We start from the raw sequence: 22,338 nt of genomic DNA, 5'->3' as shown, positions 1-22,338 counted from the left end.
TTCTCAGGTGTATCAAAATTGGCATCACACCTTGTACAATGCATCTTGACACATCATATGTGAAATGAATAAGATCCGAGAGCTACTGTAAAGGGCAATATATTAAGCAAATAACAACTTAAATTTTGATCAGTTGATGACACAATGCCATCATATGGTTTTAGAAGTCATATGGACTCATTTTTGGTATTTTATTTTGTCATAGTTGGAGAACGACAGCCATTGGTCACAATATGCTTTCACTGTATGGAAAAGAACACTCTTGATATTCTGCAATATATCTTTTGTTTTTTCCCCCCACTGAGGAAAGAAAGTCAAACAGATTTGGAAAGACGTTTTTAAGAGAGTTTTCATTTCTGGGTGAACTATCCCTTTAAAGGGGTCATATCATGAGGAATCAAATTTTCGTTGATATTTTGACATTTAAGAGGTCATTCTATTATAAAAACATACTGTAAATTTCATAACTCAAAACTTAATCCCTAATGCAATAAAAAGCATTTATTGAAACCAAGCTGCAAAAACACTTTGTTCTCTATTTCAGCGACTACCCTACGTCACTAGGGGGGCCATTAATTCATGACCGCCTCTACAGCAACATCAACACCTACTTAATATCACTGCACCCTTGGCTCCACCCGCTGGTGCTCAGTTTGTACAACAAAAGAGAGATCAGGACAAACAGGCCTAGTGTGGGCTTACTATACCTGAAAACCAAAAGGGACCCATCTGGGCTGCGTTTCCCAATAACGATCCATTTTAGCGGTTAAGAGGATTTTCTACAAGCAATTTTACGAACCTGCGTTTCCCAAAACTGCACTTAACATGAACGTGCAAGGACGCGATTTAAGTGCTATTTAAGTGTCATCATGAAGTGAGTGTCACTGTCCATGTGACAGTGCTGAAATGTGACCGTATAGTGCTATTCGTCATTGTAATTTCATTATATTTGTACATAACTTTACAATCATTTGTAATTTATCTCACCAAATTTTTTTTAAATATTTTCTTAAATATTTGACCTAATTAACTATATATTTACATATTGTTTTTACAATAATTTTGTGAAGAACAATCTTTTTCTTTTACATAGTCTGCTTCCATAATCAGATGTGCATTTGTAATATTTTGTTTTCACAAATTCCTCTCAATATAAAAGCTTCCAGGATTAGTGAAGCATTCATTGAATATTACAAGGTTCAATGTGTTATCCGTGGAGCGCAAAATAAGGAGACGTTTGGAAGATGCGCTTATGGGACATTCACCAATAAAGCGGAGGTCAGCTCTTTACTGCCAAAAGTGATAACGGTGACAGCAATGCTGCATGTGTGGTGCTCCATAACCTGTAGTGCTGGTGAGAGAGCCTTTGGGTGTAAAGGATAAAAGTGTCTGCCAAATGAATAAATGCAAATGTAGGATGAGCAAATATATACAGATAATTTTTATGCATGCAGAGAGTTAATGACTTTTTTTTTCTCTCACTAATATTAATTTATACAGTTTTCTGCATCAATCATGCAAACACTTTTGTTGTTACCAACTAGCCCAACTGGTCCACAAAAATAACTTAATTTTTTTACTAATTAATCTATTCATCCATTTAGACTATCTATTTTATGCATTTCACTATTATTATTATTATTATTAGAATTGTCTGTTAAAATAAAAATAAATAAAACACATATATCTTGATATTAAAGTCACAGCATAAAGTGTAGCTATTGGTATTTAAATAGTATGAAGCATAATTTTGCATTTGTCCTGCAGGTGTCTGTATAAGTCTATGTGCTTACAGTGCTCTTAGCGCTGTACGATTACTCTAGAGCACTCGTAAATCTACGAGCATTTTCAAGTACTACTTAAAGCTGGAGCATGTCATTTCTGTGACTCCAGCGCAGCTTTCTGAATATGCCCCTTGCCTGCAGTTGTTCAAACAGTCAGATAGTCCCACCCCCAACTCACGCCATTGAGTGCACGGGCAGAGAGCGTGGAGGTAGGCAGGTACGTATTTAGACAGGCAGGTAGGCCATCCAATCATTGCATTCAGGCCGAATGAAATGATTGGATGGGCCTTTTACAGGCCTGTGACTGCCACAGATAACCTTTTTTTTTTTGGTATCAGAGCACTTGATTTATTGATTGCTGTCAGGATGCAAAAACTTTCAACCAGTATAACAAAAAATGCTTCTGGTATAAATTGCATACTCCGGCTTTAAGTTACTATGCTTTTGGGAAATGGGCCGCAAAACTAAGATAAATCGTAAGGTGGATTCTACGATCTACTTAGGCTTACGATGCTTTTGGGAAATGCAGCCCTGGACTATTTTGGATTATTTTTGAATATATACTTACACTAGACAGATGTCTTTGACCATTGTCATTCATCTCGACATTGAGATGAACAGTGTAATAAATTCGGATGCAATGTGTTGGATAATGATCATATATTACTAAATGATGACTGTTTTGTTAAAAAAAAAAAAAACCTTTACTAACATTATCAGTGGACCTCTGGGAAGATAATAAAACTAAAAAAAAGAGCATTTCATGACCACTTTAAGAGCTTTGGGAATCCCACTGAAGATACGCAGGAAAGATCTAGAGATTTACACAGCAAAGGGAAAATAGAGAAAAAGAGCGACTCCCAATAATTATGGGATTCATTATGGTAGGATTCATGGGAGGTAGGCAGTGGACGGGTGGTGAAGGGAAGGGGTGGGGTATATGTTTGGGTGGTTGTATGATTGAGTGGGTGTGTATGTGGGTGTGTTGGGTTGGTTAGAGAGGGCTGCTGTCAGCCCCCTACAGCAACCCTGCCATCAAACAGACTATTTTTACACCCAACAAGGCAGCATGTAATTACACCAAAGCTGCAGGCACCTTAATGCCCCACAAACATCACACAGCAGCAACTGAAGCAACCCTCCTCTCCCCTCTCCACCCAAAAAAAAAAAAAAAAAAGGAGCCACTTTATATTGGTGTCTTTAATTACAATGTACTTAAGCATTTGATACAATGCACTTCTGTGTGTGTGTAGTGAAAATACAATAATCATACTGTATTCGGTGAAGAACTTTTCACTTGCTAGCACACATGTGTATTTTTCTTTATAATGGCAATTATTTACAGGTGCATCTCAATAAATTAGAATGTCGTGGAAAAGTTCATTTATTTCAGTAATTCAACTCAAATTGTGAAACTCGTGTATTAAATAAATTCAGTGCACACAGACTGAAGTAGTTTAAGTCTTTGGTTCTTTTAATTGTGATGATTTTGGCTCACATTTAACAAAAACCCACCAATTCACTATCTCAACAAATTAGAATACATCATAAGACCAATAAAAAAAAACATTTTTAGTGAATTGTTGGCCTTCTGGAAAGTATGTTCATTTACTGTATATGTACTCAATACTTGGTAGGGGCTCCTTTTGCTTTAATTACTGTCTCAATTCGGTGTGGCATGGAGGTGATCAGTTTGTGGCACTGGTGAGGTGGTATGGAAGCCCAGGTTTCTTTGACAGTGGCCTTCAGCTCATCTGCATTTTTTGGTCTCTTGTTTCTCATTTTCCTCTTGACAATACCCCATAGATTCTCTATGGGGTTCAGGTCTGGTGAGTTTGCTGGCCAGTCAAGCACACCAACACCATGGTCATTTAACCAACTTTTGGTGCTTTTGGCAGTGTGGCAGTGACGTTCAAATCCTGCTGGAAAATGAAATCAGCATCTTTAAAAAGCTGGTCAGCAGAAGGAAGCATGAAGTGCTCCAAAATTTCTTGGTAAATGGGTGCAGTGACTTTGGTTTTCAAAAAACACATTGGACCAACACCAGCAGATGACATTGCACCCCAAATCATCACAGACTGTGGAAACTTAACACTGGACTTCAAGCAACTTGGGCTATGAGCTTCTCCACCCTTCCTCCAGACTCTAGGACCTTGGTTTCCAAATCAAATACAAAACTTGCTCTCATCTGAAAAGAGGACTTTGGACTACTGGGCAACAGTCCAGTTCTTCTTCTCCTTAGCCCAGGTAAGACGCCTCTGACGTTGTCTGTGGTTCAGGAGTGGCTTAACAAGAGGTATACGACAACTGTAGCCAAATTCCTTGACACGTCTGTGTGTGGTGGCTCTTGATGCCTTGACCCCAGCCTCAGTCCATTCCTTGTGAAGTTCACCCAAATTCTTGAATCGATTTTGCTTGACAATTCTCATAAGGCTGCGGTTCTCTCGGTTGGTTGTGCATCTTTTTCTTCCACACTTTTTCCTTCCACTTAACTTTCTGTTAACATGCTTGGATACAGCACTTTGTGAACAGCCAGCTTCTTTGGCAATGAATGTTTGTGGCTTACCCTCCTTGTGAAGGGTGTCAATGATTGTCTTCTGGACAACTGTCAGATCAGCAGTCAGCACCATGATTGTGTAGCCTAGTGAACCAAACTGAGAGACCAGGAAACTTTTGCAGGTGTTTTGAGTTGATTATCTGATTGGCGTGTCACCATATTCTAATTTGTTGAGATAGTGAATTGGTGGGTTTTTGTTAAATGTGAGCCAAAATCATCACAATTAAAAGAACCAAAGACTTAAACTACTTCAGTCTGTGTGCACTGAATTTATTTAATACACGAGTTTCACAATTTGAGTTGAATTACTGAAATAAATGAACTTTTCCACGACATTCTAATTTATTGAGACGCACCTGTATATAAATAAATCTTTTAGTCCTAGGCTTGCCAAAGACATGTGAGTCTTGAAATTATGTTGGCCACTGGTTGGTAACAATGACAATCTATAAATCAGTTACTATCGAGGTCTATTTGGCCTGTATTACTATATCCTGCAGTTATTAAAAATGTACAACATTTGACCTTATCAAGACTAACAATCATTATGTCTAATGTTAACAAATGTTGCCTAACTTTTGTAACGTCATTTATTTCAAAACATCAATGTTTCCAATAAGTCAAAACAACAGCATAAGATATGGCGCTTATCTGCTCAGATGACATGTTTTCGGATATACGTCTTTTCCTTTCTTTCATTATTTATTTATATATCCATTCGCTCTGATAAGATGTCCTGTATCCAGTGTATACCGGTGCCTCGAACCACATTCATCCACGCAGAGGAGCAGAGCCGAACCACACCTAACGTCATTACCAAAACAATGTTCTTCCACAAGACACATGCAGTTTTATTTTTTAACCGCTAGAGGGCCAAAAGTTACATTATGTAGCTTTGTATACATGTAATATAAAGTGGGGCAAAAAAAATAAATAAATAAAAAATAAAATACAGAACCGTTCTTCCTTATCTTCTTTATAACTCTGTTGTTCTCTGTTATATTTTGGCTCCATATAGTTTCTGACCTGCAGTGCGGCCTCAGCCTCCTCCAGAGCAGGTTTGGCAGCTTCCAGCTTCTCTTCAGCAATGGCCTTGTCTGCAGAGATGGTGTCAACGATGGCCTGAGCTTTATCTTTAACCTTTTGAACCTCAACTTTGACCTTTTCTGCAGCATGAGCCTTCACGGTCACCTCTTTCAACACCTGATAAAGAAAAATGAAAACACTAATATCAATGTTGTAAAAGCTGTGGCATTTCATGCTTCTCAAGAATATACATTCAGTTACCATGTCAGCCTTTTCATTAGCGATCTGAAGTTCTTTTTCCTTGACCTCCAGCTCTTTGCTGAGGGCAGCAACTGACTCGGCAGCTTCTTTGAGTTTCTGGAGGCCGGTGTTCATCCTAGTAAAATAATACACTTGGGCATTAATATCTATGACACATGCTTTCACACTCCATAGATTATTTTCCAATAAACTCAGTTGGTCAGTATCGGTATAGTGTGTTTATAATTTTTCTCTAATAAAAATAAATAAATAAAAAATCTCATAGTTGAACTAGTTTAGATAATATTGACCTGTCAGCGAGAGTCTGAACCTCTGAATGCTTCTCTTTGTAGATGGTCTTGTAGTCGTGGATGAAGGACAGGTAGGATTTTGGTGTGACATGTGTGGAACGTCGATATCTCTGGAAATAATCAGCACACTTTTCTGCCACTCCATCCTGAAAGGAGCCCATGCACTGAACTACTTCTCCCTTTACCTCGGGTGTGCAGTCTATGTCATACATGGAGAGGAAGTGCTCTGACACTGAGGAAAAACAAACAAAAAACTTGTTGTTTTCTTACTCTTACACATTAAAAACACTGTTTATTCAGCAAGGACACTCATTCTGCTATGGATGATTGCAGTGATGTTTCTCTTGATTGTTTTTCAATATGCTTGTTTAAATTATTGCTTGTAGCTTCACTTTTAGCTACAGTAACCCTTCCACTGAAGTGATGTTCTCTAAAATGGGATTGATTTAAATTGATTGTGGAACAGTTTGTGCCTTGCTTTAATTCCTTGTTTATCTGTTCGGAGTTAAACAGTGCGAGATAAGCAGTTTTACTTTGGCAGTAAGTCATGGTGGCTATATTGCGAATGGACAATTAGCTGGTAAGACCTTGAGTTGAATGTTGATCATTTACATGTAAATCTGGCCTGACCAGGGGGTCAAGGTTTGGCTGGTTAGATCTGGAATTTAGCCCCTGCTGGAAGATGCCATAAGTATCTTTATGTAACCAAAAGCATATTTCTCTATTGACTGTCATTCAAAAGCAGCCGTGTAATCTGATGAAATTGTATTTTTTTTATTTTTTATTTTTGCATAATTATAGTCAGTTTTGCAGAGTAACAGAATTTGTAACGAAGTTACATATTTAATTTTAAATGTTTGGTGATTTTTTACAAGAATAAAGTATGTTTAGCTTTTAGAATCATGAATGAATGAACGTTACATTTATATAGCGCTTTTCTGACACTACACTCAAAGTGCTTTACACAGTGAACAGGGGACTCTCCTCAACCACCACCAGTGTGCAGCATCCACCTGGATGGTGCGACGGCAGCCATAGTGCGCCAGTACGCTCACCACACCAGCTATTGGTGGAGAGGAGAGAGGAGAGTGATAGAGCCAATTCATGGATGGGGATTATTAGGAAGCCATGACTGATAAGGGCCAGTGGGGGGAATTTGGCCAGGACACCAGGGTTACACCCCTACTTAATCATATACAAAACAACAAATATTATATTTTATGCCTCATTCTATGATCAGAATCCACATACAATTAGAAAAAGATAACTTTGTATACACTCTGTGGTTTTGAAGTATGTTTGGAGCACCAGGAACAGTTAACCTTAAGTAAAGTATCATGTAAACATTAAGCTTTATGCTAAGCTAAAACGCTAATACATGTGCCTGTTAACACACAGAGTTATATTTTTTAATAAATTCTATTAAGAAAATCCACTTCAGATCATATTTTGTTTTCTATAGAAAGGCCTTTGATTTTAGGCAATGATTTACTGCAAAAAAGAATGAGAATTTATGTATTGTTTTCCTGTAAAACATTATTATTTTTTTTAAATCAACAAGATTAATTTACTTGAGAAGCAAAACTGCATAAGATATTTAGGTTTTTTTCAGAGAATGTATTTTCAATAAAAGTGTATTTTGACTAGCAGATTTTTTCACTGTAAACCCTAATGTTCAAAATAATTAACTGTTTTAAGTAGAGAAAAATTAAATCAAACAAATTAGTTCAAATAAATAAACATTGATGAGTATTTTGAACTTTCTTTTGAGTTCACGAAACTGACACCGTTTAAGTATCCGTGGACTCAAGATGGCGGCGAGTATGGCTGCTGCGTTGCGAGCTCCGACACAACATTGCAGTTTTTTGTTTGTTTTGTATACAGTTCTTATGTTTTTTGCCTTGGATGTTGTCTGCATTATTGTATATGATTCACAAACACTTTTGGACATTGGTTCTGCAATTGCACACTGAAAACCGGACTTCAAATTCCTCAATGCCGACCCGCTGTTTACAAACACCCCAGCAAAGCCCTTTGTCTGGGCTTCCCGGCCACAGAAACACAGGAGGAAAAGGGGAAATAGTGCCGGTGTTCTCATCAGAGTAAGACATTGTGCAAATCGACCCCCGCTACCCAGTATTCTACTGGCAAATGTTCAATCTCTGGACAAAAAGCTCTGCGAGCTGAGAGCGTGGATCTCTTTCCAACGAGACAAGGGACTGCTGCATTATCTGCCTTACAGAAACTTGAATGTCTGAGGAGATTCCAGACTCAGCCATCGAACCTGTGGGGTTCTCCGTGCACTGAGCGGACAGAGCGAAAGACCTCTCAGGTAAAAGCAGAGGTGGTGGTGTATTTTTTATGATCAACAAATCCTGGTGTGATCAGAGGAATGTACATTCTATCAAGTCTTTCTGCTCTCCTGATCTGGAATTTCTCATGCTTCTGTGTCGACCATTCTGGCTACCGAGGGAATTCACAGCGGTCATTATCACTGCTGTGTACATCCCACCACAAGCCGACACAGACCGGGCACTCAAAGAACTGTATGGGAGTATAAGTGAGCAGGAAACCACACACCCTGAGGCCGTGTTCATCGTGACCGAGGACTTTAACAAAGCCAATTTCAAATCAAATGCTCCAAAATACCACCAACATACCCGAGGGGACTGGGTTTTGGACCATTGCTACTCTCCCTTCTGGGATGGCTACAAATCCCTCCCCCGCCCACCATTTGGCAAATCAGACCACTCTTCCGTTCTCCTTCTGCCCGCTTACAGGCAGAAACTGAAACAGGAAGCACCCACCCTCAGAATGATCCAGTGCTGGTTGGACCAATCAGATTCTACGCTACAAGACTGTTTTGATCACGTGGACTGGAAGATGTTCCGGTCCGCCTCTGATGACGACATCGAGGTTTACGCTGATAGCATAACATGTTTAATCAGAAAGTGCATAGAGGACATTGTTCCGATCAAAACAATACAGATCTACCCCAACCAGAAACCATGGGTTAATAGCGATGTTCACGTGGCACTTAATGCACAGACCTCCGCTTTTAATTCCGAGAACGCGGAGGAGCATAATCAAGCCAGTTATGCCTTCCGCAAAACTATTAGAGCAGCCAAACGCCAGTATAGGGACAAGATTGTAGGACAGTTCAACACCACTGACTCTAGAAGCATGTGGCAGGGAATTAATATCATCATGGACTACAAAGGGAATAAAAACTCTGCCGTGAACACCACTGCCTCTCTCCCAGATGAGCTAAATACATTTTATGCTCTTTTCAAGGGAAATAACTCCGCCCTCGTGGAGAGAGCTCTCGCGGCCGAAGCTACAGAGGTTAGTTCATTCTCCGTCTCTGTAGCAGATGTAACCCAATCCTTCTGATGGGTGAATATCCGTAAAACCGCAGGTCCAGACGGCATTACGGGCCACGTCATCAGAGCGTGCACGAGCCAACTGGCTGGTGATTTTACGGATATTTTCAACCTTTCCCTCTCCTTGTCCCCACATGCTTCAAAATGTCCACCACTGTGCCTTTACCAAAGCAATCCAAAATCACTTGCTTAAATGACTGGCGTCCTGTTGCTCTGACCCCCATCATCAGCAAATGCTTTGAGAGGCTAATCAGAGATTACATCTACTCATCTACCCATTGCAGTTTGCTTACCACAACAACCGCTCCACTGATGATGCCATTGCATCTACACTACACACTGCTCTCTCCCACCTGGAAAAAAGGAACACTTATGTGAGAATGCTGTTTGTAGACTACAGCTCAGCATTCAACACCATAGTGCCCTCCAAGCTTGATGTGAAACTCCGGGCTCTGGGCTTAAAGAGCTCGCTGTGCAGCTGGATCATGGACTTCCTGTCAAGCAGACACCAGGTGGTTAGAATAGGCAGCAACATCTCCTCATCGCTGACCCTCAACACTGAAGCCCCACAGGGCTGTGTTCTCAGCCCACTCTTGTATTCCTTGTACACACATGACTGTGTGGCAACACATAGCTCCAATGCCATCATTAAGTTTGCTGATGACACGACGGTGGTAGGTCTGATCACTGACAATGATGAAACAGCCTACAGAGAGGAGGTGCACACTCTGACATGCTGGTGTCAGAAGCACAATCTCTCAAGTTTGGAATGAACCACCACATCCTCACACGGTTCTACACCAGCATCAGGACCCGCACCAACCGACTCCATGACAGCTTCTTCCCCCAAGCAATCAGACTTTTGAACTCTTGATTTCTCACGATCAATATACATCAGCACTGCACTTTATTAATCTTATTATCTCACACTGGACTGTCATAAATATATTCTCTCTTAACTACACACTGGCAACTGACTATCAACCGACAGTCTGAATGTCAATACAGTACAATACAACCTACTGTATATTTTATATATACTTTAGATACTATTTACTGTTGTGCTCAAAAGTTTGCATACCCTGGCAGAAATTTTGAAATTTTGGCATTGATTTTGAAAATATGACTCAAGGTCAGGTTTCATGCATGATCTGTCATATTTTCAAAATTAATGCCAAAATTTCACAATTTCTGCTGTATATTGTATGTGTATTCTATATTGTGTGTATTGTATACTGTACATTGTATATTATTATTGTGTTTATTGTGTGTAATTATGTGTATATTAGATATGTAAATTGTGTTGTGTATATCTGATGTTTATTGTAAATTGGTATACAGTATGTCTCATCACTGTCATGACTGCTATGTTGCTCGGAACTGCACCCAAGACTTTCACCCACTGATGCACTTGGTGCATATGGTTGTGTGACAATAAAAGTGATTTGATTTGATTTGATTTGATTTGAGTATTCTGAATTCTTTTATAGTTTTGAGTTTAATTAACTTTAGCTGTGCTAAAGCATAGTGTTTCCAATTACCATGTATTCAGCATGCTAGCATTCATTGCCTCTTCTTGAAGTATTAAGTATTAAGTTCAGCCAAAGAGTTCAATTTAAAGTTAAGTGCTATTAAAATGTATGAGTTATAGTAGCTTACTCAATATTTCAAGTTAAGAGCAATTAACATGCATGTCTAGTACCAAATAAAAATCTGAAAATTCTATTAACTTAAGTTTTAAAACATTAACATGTGTCAAATGTGATGTAACTGACTGCCTAATTTTTTTTTTTAGTTCTGCTAACTTATTAGGGTTTACAGTGTGCTTATTGTAAAAACAAGTGAAAAAGTCTGCCAGTGCTAAAGAAGTAATCCAGAGTATTTAGATTATGTTTCTAACCTGAGTAATCTAAATGGATACTTTACAAATTATATTTGAGTGTTCTGTAATCTGTACTGGAATACATTTAAAATTATCCCTCCCAACACTGCTTGGTATATATTATAGCAGTTGTTCCACCTTTGCCGATTGAGGTCTCTTAATAGCATGAATAGAAATATATTTTACTGTCTGTTTTAATATAGAACTGTTCTATATCTAGTTCTAATATAGAGTGATTAGTGTCTAATGATCTTTACAGCTCACATAAATGGCTAAAAAAAAGTCCCCAAAACCCAGTGCCCATGACGCAATGATGGTGGCCCCCCAATTGTATAATTCTAGGGCTGTATGCGCCAGCTGATCAGCTGCCATTGAGATAAATGGGAATGCTAACAGATAATTCTCTCCAGGTATTATAAACTTTTTTCCTTGAGTCTGACCAACACATTTCACTGACCTGCAATCAGAGCATCTTTAGGCCAGCGGCTAAACCAGTCCATGGTGCACCCAGAAATGAGAGCAGGAAACTTCAAAGCCCGGTTGCGAAACCTCTCCCCAACTGGAGAGAAGCACAGGACCACGTGAAGGTTCTGTCTCACTCTGCTCATAAAATACTCATGCAGGTTTTCATTCGTGGGTGGTCGCCGTGGAAACTCCCGCTTCATGACTGGAATTAGGTCACTAAGTATCTCGTCAATTTCATCACGGGCAAACAGATTGGACACCTGTGTCAGAGAGAATATTTCACACCTTATTAGATTAAACCTAGCGCTGATTTTGCTGGAAGTTTTTGACAAATGTTCAGTCTAGACATAACGACATACCTGAGAGAAAAATTACTCCTGCGAGGGAGGGGAGATGTTAAAACGATTTTTTGTCATTCTTGTAAAAATCTATAGAAAAGCTTTTTGTCCAATCTCTGAATCAGTTAAAGGAATAGTTCACCCGAGAATGAAAATTCTTTCAAAATTTCACTCACCCTTATGTTGTTCCAAACTCATATGACTTTCTTTTGTTTGTAGAATTCAAAAGGAGATATTTTTGAAGCTTGTTCACCCTGAAATCATGTAGCTCTCAAAACTCAATTCAAATTAAGCCCTATTCGGATGGCATTTATTTTGGGGATGTGAGGTAATTCCAACATTTACAGGGGGTAGACGGTGATTTTATTGCTGTCCGAATCTCTACCACCTCCAGCGAGGAAATTCCCGGCCGAATTACCTACTGCTTTTTGACAAACACCAAGGTCGTGTGTTAATTTAATTACCGTCCGAATCCACACCTCCGAGTTTATAATCCAAAAGTTGATTTGGAAATATTTTTTTGACCACTGTAAGTTGCACTGCACAGTAACAGCTTTGGTGGTAATGTACAGTTTTCAACAACGGTGGATTATGTGACAGAAATGTTTGATTTTTACAAAAATAATTCACAATAATAAAATTATGTCGCCACTCCACCCCAGTGAGTGGCAACTCTTAAGTATAAGGAAAAGAAAAACGAGAGCCAGATCACATAAACTTTTGAAATGGGCCATTATTATGGCAGCATCAGGTATGTAATAAAATTTTCATATATAACATTTTAATATAGAAACGTGTACTATTTACATTTATACATAGGGCTTGCACAACTACTTGTTTATATGGGTCTTGTGACTAGTCCCAGAAAAGTGGCTGGGTCAATGTCTACCTTATTTAAAAGGTTTAATTTCACTTTAAATAAAACACTGATGGATAAATTCAAATGACGTCCATCATTTTGATAGATAAAACATAAGAAAACCATTTTAACCATATCGCTTCAAATTTAATTTTAACTATCTTTACTGTCCGTGATATGTGCGGCTTCTCTCTCTCCTTAAGTACGGGTGAGAAACGAAGCATGCGTACCCCAACTGACAAATTTATTTGGCTTGAATTGTCAAACAGTCTTGTCCTTACTGTTTCTTGATTAGTTTAATTGCTCTTCGCAATTATTCTGGCTTGTGCCGAATGTGAAAATGTACACTGTAAATGTCCGCAGCGCTTTGCAGCTTGTTCCCTCATACATGCTTTGAAAACTATATTTTCACTTTAGAATAATTCCAAACATATTTGAATGCAAATAGAGAGGACACAGTTTGTGAACTGAGAAATTGTCTATTTAACAAGCACAACTTAGAATCATGTGATCCATGAATAGTCTCACTCGTCCCCCATGATTTAACTGTCATCTGAATGCATGAGTTTGATCACAGAGGAGCGATGCAAATTGACTTTTACAGGCATCACCATGAGAAACAATTGCCATCCAAACAGGGCTTTATTATGCAAGGATTGACGTCAGTAATGCTCATAACTGATCACAAGACATCATATCAAAAGTGAACAATATTTGAGAGCTACAGCTGTCGACAAGATTGTCAGGTTAAAACGACTAAAATTTTGGCTTGTTCTTCACACAAAGCTATTATATGGCTTTAGAAGACCTAGGGATATCTGGAATATGTTAAGAATATAGTGCATGAGTCAAAAGGACTACTTCAATGGACTTCTTTAATCTATGAAACCCCCTTATCTCTGTTGCTTTAGTTTCAAAACATCCCCTTTTTTGTTCTATGGAAGTAAGAATGCCATACAAGTTTAGAACAGCATAAGGACGAGTAAATTATGCAAAACATTTTCATTATTGTGTGAATTATTCCATTAATGTGATCAAACTCATTGGGAATAAATTCATTTAAACACTATGGACTAGGGCTGAACAAAATATTGAATATTCACAATGTATTTGTGACTATTTTGCTGAAGGTATTAAATTAAGCAACATTTATAATCACAATGTGCTTTACACTTCCACATTGTGTTCAAAAAACAATGTCATTATATTAGTTTTGCGATATCTCCTTGTCTCATGACTTGAGACGGAAACTTTTAAATAGTGTCTCTGACTTCAGTGGCAAAAGTGCCAATAGAGTTGGTAAATTCTGTTTATTTCTGTGAATCAGTTCAAACTGTCCTCTCTATGCCACCCTTTTAAGCCATTTCAGAGCAAAAACACTGATATGTATGTAGAATATCATCCAAAAATCTATATCACCAAGCCCACTATGGTTATGCTGCTTGTTGAATTTATTTAATTAAAATGAACTAAATTCTAGAAAATCTGATTTCACTTTATTTCTATCCAATTAAATTTGTAAAATGGAAGTTTACTCAATTTATTTGATTAATAATTTTTGTGGTGTTAAAGTAGCATTGATGAAACTGGGAGGAGGATTTCCTCATTAAACTGACGCACACACCACAAAACACACACACACACATCAGCACATCAAATGATGGAGAAAGGAGCTCTTTACACTATTTGATGTACAAAACAAGCCTAGATGGGTCTTGTGATGAAAATCAAGTGTTTTTCTTCCTATGTAAGGCACATTTTAATTACCACAGAAGCATGTCAATTCTTACTATCATCAAAACACATGAGCTTTTCATGTGGAGTTCAAAGCGCTGCTTGACTAACGCGTATCATGAACACAGCTTCACAATTGCTGTAGGAAAGCCACAGCATTTAGCATGCTAACATTCACTTTCACTACTTAGTACATAAAGAAATAAAAGAGATTTATTTGAGTTACATTGACATATCCTATTGTGTTGGGTTTACCCAGTTTAACTAGGTTCTTTCTACACAAAGTGTTTGTGTAGAGATAACATAGTAATAGTAAGCTAATAAAACTAATTTCAAACACGCGGAAACACAGTCCATGACTGAAACAATTTCAGACAAAGCTTTTTTCTTTTTCTTTTTTTTTTAGTGTGGAAAAAACATGGAAGTTGAAACCAAAGCCATTCACACCAACTACCTACAACACACATAAACTGTGCTGAAATACTTATTATTTTTGACTACACTACAAGGGTTTTTTAAGAGAGAGAAAAAAAAAAAACACTCAGAAAGATTACAAATTGATCAGTGCATGACTGAAACAAGGCAATATATTTCAACTTTAGTTTCACTATTCAGACCTGCACTGCCTGACAGAGTACCACACAGATAATACTCTCAGTTTTACAGAAATACAGCAATTACCATGAGAGAAAATGCTGGAAGAGCCTGTCTAGTCATGTCTCTTTAGGATTTATCTCGCTGCTCTGCTCTTTTCAGAGTCTTGGATAATATCTTTCACTGAACTGCATTTGTTCTTGCCTCTGTCTTCCTCCATGACACCCCAGTCTCGCCTCATCAGTTTCCCAACTAAGCCCTGAGATCCTCAATATAACTGAGGGCCTGTGTGTTTCATTAATATTCCTGAGCAGGGCCATCTCTTCCCGGGTCCTCGAGTGCTCTTTTCTGGTGCAGTCGATTCTCTTTATGTACTTAACAGCATAATTAATGAAATAACAGCATTAACCTAACCCAGCTGACCAAAAAGCTGTTTAAGACTTTATGACTGAGGTAAAAACCCAGAGGGCTGGAGAGGTGAACCCTGCTGCTGAATGACATCCAATTATTCTCAAACACCTTTATATATTCAGGAATAGAGGGAAAGATACATTGGTGCATGGTGTTAATTACACACATTCTGTAAAGCTCCTCGCACTTAACAGTGCTTATTCTCTTTCAAGAAGACTTAAATGTATCCTCCCTGTAGCTACCTGCTCTCTCTCTCTTCAAATAAAAGAGTTGATCTACTATGTAGCGATACTCACTGACAAGCCCCACCTATTAAAACATTTCTGCATTGGCTACAGTGTGTTTACAGATGTGGCCTTTTAAAACGTGTGCTTTTTCAGACAGCTTCACACAACACATCATGCAATCTCGCACAGGATTGGTCTGGCGGACTTCTTGGAATTTAAATACATTTGTTTTGCTTCTCACAATATCCACCAGGTGGTGCATGGGAGGTTGAAAAGATCAAATGAACCTGCAAGCAGTAGTAAGAACAGTAATGGCATACAGTAACTTTAAATTAGGTTAAGATAAAATTAGGGCCATCAATTTAACATGTTAATTCAGTGCGATTAATTATATACAAATAACTTCATGTCCCCAGACTGTAATAAGGAATATTTCTTCCTTGTAAGCAATTCAAGCATGGAGCACCACCTGTTTTCTCCAGGGGGCAGTAAGCAAATCTCCAGCTGTATAGACAACGTGCAGCTCAAACAGACAGAGAACAAAACACTCTTACCGAGTGCAGACAACACAAGATGAGAACATTTTCTTTCATACAAACACATCTTGATGGATCAAAAATCCAAAGGCAGGGATCTCAAGACATGTTTTTCTAAGTTTCAAACTTCGTTTAACTTGACACAGCATCCTAAAAACGGTATGTTTATGATGCAACGGAACCGAAATGCCCCAAAAGCGTCCGTGTGATGCAACTGTACACTGACGTGTCCTTAGACAACAAGACCTAATAATAAATCTCAGACTGATTGATGAATTCAATTGCAAAATGGATTGCTGTGAACTGTAGGCTAATGATTGGCTTATGTTCAATAATGTGGAAATAAACAATTCATTGACTTCTAAAGCCACTTTTTGTATTGTATTTTTTAATGCTTAAATTGTATGCCTAAATAATGTAATTTTCTGTATTATAATTTTTTAAAATATATATATTTTATTTATTATTATTAAAATGTAACTATTTATAGTTAATTAGTCATTATACATTGAATTATTGTTATTTGAGGGGCATTCTCAGCAAATACTGTATTTATGTATGCGATTAATTTCAATTAATTTGATTAATTAATTGGTATACCATGTAATTAATTTGATTAAACATTTTAATTGATTGACAGCCCTAGATAAAATATATACAGTTCAAAAGGATGAAAAAACATCCAACAGCCAGTTTCTAGACTAGTGTGTCGCTGGTTCTAAACTCTACTTAAGCACTTACAATTTTAATCTTTACATTTTAGAGCCTCATCAATATATATATATATATATATCACAATGCACAGAAATGCAAATCTGCATTAAATAATACAGCAATTTCTGCTTGGATGTACAGTACACTGTTCTTACATATGTAACATGTTTTGCTGCTGATGTACTCTGATGGACTTCTCATTAACGTGTACAACGTTTCTTATCATTTACTGATCCAGGAGCATGTCTGGCTGTTGCTTGTGTGTACTGAACAGTTCTTAGAAATCAAGGCTAATGTAAAGTAAATGTCTTAGCAGCGTTAAACATATTTGAATCATTTCATGTGCATTTCATCCTGCCCTATAATTTATGTTTTCATTAATTACAAACCCGAACCCAAAGTCATACTTAAAAAACCGACAGGCAAAGATCTCTAACTTGCATTAACAGGTTGACTAAATCATTAGAAATCAGTGTTTGTTCATAGAATGAGACACAACTGCCCCCTCCTGATCATCTCCTGTGCTGCCTGACGGTGCACAATACTGCGTGAAATTGCAGGATCCGTTTCTCTTTCCACACGTTTTTTTTTTTTTTTGTGAATGGAAGCGAGTTGTGTCAGCAGCGTGGGAGACCCTGGTTCTAATCCAATGATGAAACCAGAAAGTCATCGCGTTTGCATAATTAAAGCAATTCGGAGGTTGCATGTTTCTCTCTAACATTACATTTTTAATCCACTGATTGTTAGGTTTAGGTTTGGGGTTTGGGTTGGGGGCTTCAGTTTATAAAATATGCATTCCTCTTCACAGTAACTGTTTAATAAAATATGCATTTCTTTTCACTGTATTACAACTTGTGCAGCTGAAAACAACTCACTTCTCAACTCGCTTATGGCGCCCCTCCCCAGAAAATGGTGCTCACACGTGCCCATTCGCCCAACAACACTTACCGATTTGACCACTGGGGGCAGTATTTCGAATTTGGTAAGCACAGACAAATTGTTATATAAAAAAACAAAACAAAAAAAAAGTCAACCTACTGTTTCCGATTTCACTGTAAGATCAGTCTGATTACTCACCCTCATTCCAAACCTGTATGACTTTCTTTTTTTCTTTTTCTTTTTTTTTTGGAATACACATGTTAACGAGATAACGAGTTATTTTGAGTGTTAAACAACTCAGGGGCACACGTTCTCGCATGAGAATGTGCGCCCCTGTGAACAAGCTTCTTTTATGACAGTCATCAAGATTTTCACTCAGAAATGATTTATATTCTGGGTTTTTCCTTATCAAAACCTATTGTATGCCTGTAGAAGATTTTAAATATGATGCACAAGCCGCATGGACTACTTTTATGATACTTTTGGATCCTTTTTTTTTTGTTCTTCATTACAAGTGAGGAACTATCCACTGCCATTGTATTGAAAAGACAGATCGAGATATTCATTAAAACATTTCCTTTTGAGCTTCACATAAGAAAGAAAGTCAAATGCGTTTGAAATGACATGATGGTGAGTAAATTATGAGATAATTCTTATTTTTGGGTCAATGGTAGTAAAAGGCACAATCATCTTAACTGTAAATTTACTTAAAAAAAAAAAATTTGATATATACAGGTGCATCTCAATAAATTAGAATGTCGTGGAAAAGTTCATTTATTTCAGTAATTCAACTCAAATTGTGAAACTCGGGTATTAAATAAATTCAATGCACACAGACTGAAGTAGTTTAAGTCTTTGGTTCTTTTAATTGTGATGATTTTGGCTCACATTTAACAAAAACCCACCAATTCACTATCTCAAAAAATTAGAATACATCATAAGACCAATAAAAAAAACATTTTTAGTGAATTGTTGGCCTTCTGGAAAGTATGTTCATTTACTGTATATGTACTCAATACTTGGTAGGGGCTCCTTTTGCTTTAATTACTGCCTCAATTCGGCGTGGCATGGAGGTGATCAGTTTGTGGCACTGCTGAGGTGGTATGGAAGCCCAGGTTTCTTTGACAGTGGCCTTCAGCTCATCTGCATTTTTTGGTCTCTTGTTTCTCATTTTCCTCTTGACAATACCCCATAGATTCTCTATGGGGTTCAGGTCTGGTGAGTTTGCTGGCCAGTCAAGCACACCAACACCATGGTCATTTAACCAACTTTTGGTGCTTTTGGCAGTGTGGGCAGGTGCCAAATCCTGCTGGAAAATGAAATCAGCATCTTTAAAAAGCTGGTCAGCAGAAGGAAGCATGAAGTGCTCCAAAATTTCTTGGTAAACGGGTGCAGTGACTTTGGTTTTCAAAAAACACAATGGACCAACACCAGCAGATGACATTGCACCCCAAATCATCACAGACTGTGGAAACTTAACACTGGACTTCAAGCAACTTGGGCTATAAGCTTCTCCACCCTTCCTCCAGACTCTAGCACCTTGGTTTCCAAATGAAATACAAAACTTGCTCTCATCTGAAAAGAGGACTTTGGACCACTGGGCAACAGTCCAGTTCTTCTTCTCCTTAGCCAAGACGCTTCTGACGTTGTCTGTGGTTCAGGAGTGGCTTAACAAGAGGAATACGACAACTGTAGCCAAATTCCTTGACACGTCTGTGTGTGGTGGCTCTTGATGCCTTGACCCCAGCCTCAGTCCATTCCTTGTGAAGTTCACCCAAATTCTTGAATCGATTTTGCTTGACAATCATAAGGCTGCGGTTCTCTCGGTTGGTTGTGCATCTTTTTCTTCCACACTTTTTCCTTCCACTCAACTTTCTGTTAACATGCTTGGATACAGCACTCTGTGAACAGCCAGCTTCTTTCGCAATGAATGTTTGTGGCTTACCCTCCTTGTGAAGGGTGTCAATGATTGTCTTTTGGACAACTGTCAGATCAGCAGTCTTCCCCATGATTGTGTAGCCTAGTGAACCAAACTGAGAGACCATTTTGAAGGCTCAGGAAACCTTTGCAGGTGTTTTGAGTTGATTAGCTGATTGGCATGTCACCATATTCTAATTTTTTGAGATAGTGAATTGGTGGGTTTTTGTTAAATGTGAGCCAAAATCATCACAATTAAAAGAACCAAAGACTTAAACTACTTCAGTCTGTGTGCATTGAATTTATTTAATACCCGAGTTTCACAATTTGAGTTGAATTACTGAAATAAATGAACTTTTCCACGACATTCTAATTTATTGAGATGCACCTGTACATTCCAGGATGCAGAGCTGCCATTTTTTTCCCCTTCCTTGACAAATCCATCTGTCTCCCCAATATAAAGCAATGCATCTCGTACCACACAGTTCTCATTTATTTGTGAATCATTACCACACAGAATGAGCTCTGTAATTTGTCAGAGGACAGGCTAACATGCTCCCTTTGTTTATTTCATTACAGCGCCTCAGGATTTCTGACTCATTTATGATAAACTAAAGGTTGAGTTTCAGGAGAACATATGCAGTGACCTTGGGAGCTCAATCACCACATGTAGCCTGGCTTATTTTAGGATGATCTCTAAAAACAATTATGGAATTGATGTTGTAAAGGCCTGTGAGGAAGAGCATTTCTATAAGTGTGATTTCAGAACAGTTCTCTGACCTCTCCGGATGACAGGACGTTGTTCATGTACTCCAGGAAAGACTCGTCCTTGATCTCGTTGTCAGTGAAGATGAAGCTGATGCCTTTGCCCTGCTGTCCGGCAGTCCTGTACAAGCTCTTCAGGTCTTCCATCAGGTTGGAGGTGTTGTAGGAACTACAGAGAGAGGGAGAGTTCAACACAATGTGGTGTTAAAAGTAGGCTCCAGAGCAAGTTAAAATAAGAGTTAAAGTATGGATACTGTGTCAAAATGTTACTCCATTAAAAGTCTAAAGGGGGTATCATACTCAGCTTTGAGCGAGCAATTTTTTTTTTTTTTCGAAAAAAAGCAACAAACCTGGATGACAAATAATACTATATTTAAAATGTTAAAATGTATTGTCTATTTACTTTCCTGCAACAATAATTGAGCCAAATGGTCAGCGTGTGACATTTCAATCTGCTATTGGTCACATGTCCTCTGCATGACATTTCTTTGCATGAGCTTGCGCTTCCAGTCTCTCGTGTTTGAATGGGAGTGAATGGAGCACAAAGTGTAGTGTAACCGCCTCTTAAGGGCCGTTCACACTGATTACACTTTTGCATCTGGTGGATGTCTTTGACCGCTAGCCTGGTCTCATGAAAATTATGTGACCGTGACAACATCATAGATAAAACGAAATTACGTGCTGCATTACACGTTTGGCTGCAGATATAATATACCCTCTTGTTTACGTCACCCATTGTTGGTTCTTGTTAGCACATTAGTGTAGCATGTTAGCCAGCAAACTGCTGTTATGTTTGATTTCCCTTTTGCTCCAGTGCTTTTTCATCATTGTTTCTACTTCTTCATCTTCTGAGTTCCATAATAAATAGTTCTAAATTTGGATCCCCACTCTCTCATCTTGTCCTTTCCAGTAGCATAACACATTGTCATAATTTACATAGAAAAGAGGGATGTTTGTACTGAAAAGATTGGCAATAACTTAATTTAAATGCTCACAGCATACTGCAATTACAGTGCATTTAGTCCCTGTTTAGACTGAATTGCGGTTGGTTAGTTTATAAGCATGTTTTTGCGCTGAAATACTGATAAATTCCACCCTCTGGTCCCTTCAAAAGGAGAAACAACCATAGTTGTGGCCAGTTACATTTTAAACTGAAATACATTTTGTTGGCTGTTTAAAAAAAAAAAAAAAAAAAAACAATTTGGGACAGTCAAATGTTTACCACTGTGAAATATCACCATTTCTTCTAATAACACTTATTAAGCATTTGGGCAATGAGGACACATGTCTGTTAAGTTTAGAAAGTGGAATTCTCCCCATTCATCCATTATGCAGGTCTTCAGCTGCATAATTGTAAGGGGTCTTCGTTGCCATCTATTGCGCTTCATAATCCACCACACATTCTCAATTGGAGACAGGTCAGAACTGCAGGCAGGCCAGTCTAGCACCCACACTCTCTGCTTACACAGCCATGCACTTGTAATCCGGGCAGTATGTGGTTTGAAGTTGTCCTGCTGGAAAATGCAGGGATGTCCCTGGAAAAGACGGTGCTGGATGGCAGTATATGTTGCTCAAATTTTTTTAAATATCTGTCTGCATTAATGGTGCCCTCACAGATGTGTGAATTAGCCATGCCATGGTCACTGACACACCACCTGACTCTGATAACAGCTTGGATGGTCCTTTTCCTCTTTGGCCCAGAGAACACGACAGCTG

General features: G+C 38.3%; 1 protein-coding gene across 1 annotated transcript in view; it reads right to left on the bottom strand.

Annotated features, from left to right (window-relative positions):
* Positions 1-22,338, bottom strand: part of dnah5 (dynein, axonemal, heavy chain 5) — a 234,836-nt gene that overhangs the window by 77,196 nt on the left and 135,302 nt on the right. Inside the window, exons 54-58 of the mRNA XM_051720100.1 lie at positions 20,638-20,791; positions 11,641-11,908; positions 5,919-6,150; positions 5,629-5,743; positions 5,368-5,544 (exon numbers count right to left, since the gene is read on the bottom strand). Coding sequence (XP_051576060.1) covers positions 5,368-5,544; positions 5,629-5,743; positions 5,919-6,150; positions 11,641-11,908; positions 20,638-20,791 — 946 coding nt within the window. The remainder of the gene's footprint in view (positions 1-5,367; positions 5,545-5,628; positions 5,744-5,918; positions 6,151-11,640; positions 11,909-20,637; positions 20,792-22,338) is intronic.

Source organism: Myxocyprinus asiaticus, chromosome 16 (assembly GCF_019703515.2).
Source record: "Myxocyprinus asiaticus isolate MX2 ecotype Aquarium Trade chromosome 16, UBuf_Myxa_2, whole genome shotgun sequence".
Lineage (NCBI taxonomy): Eukaryota > Metazoa > Chordata > Actinopteri > Cypriniformes > Catostomidae > Myxocyprinus > Myxocyprinus asiaticus.
The sequence above is the reverse complement of the archived record's forward strand: the minus strand, read 5'-3'. Positions and strand labels throughout refer to the sequence as shown.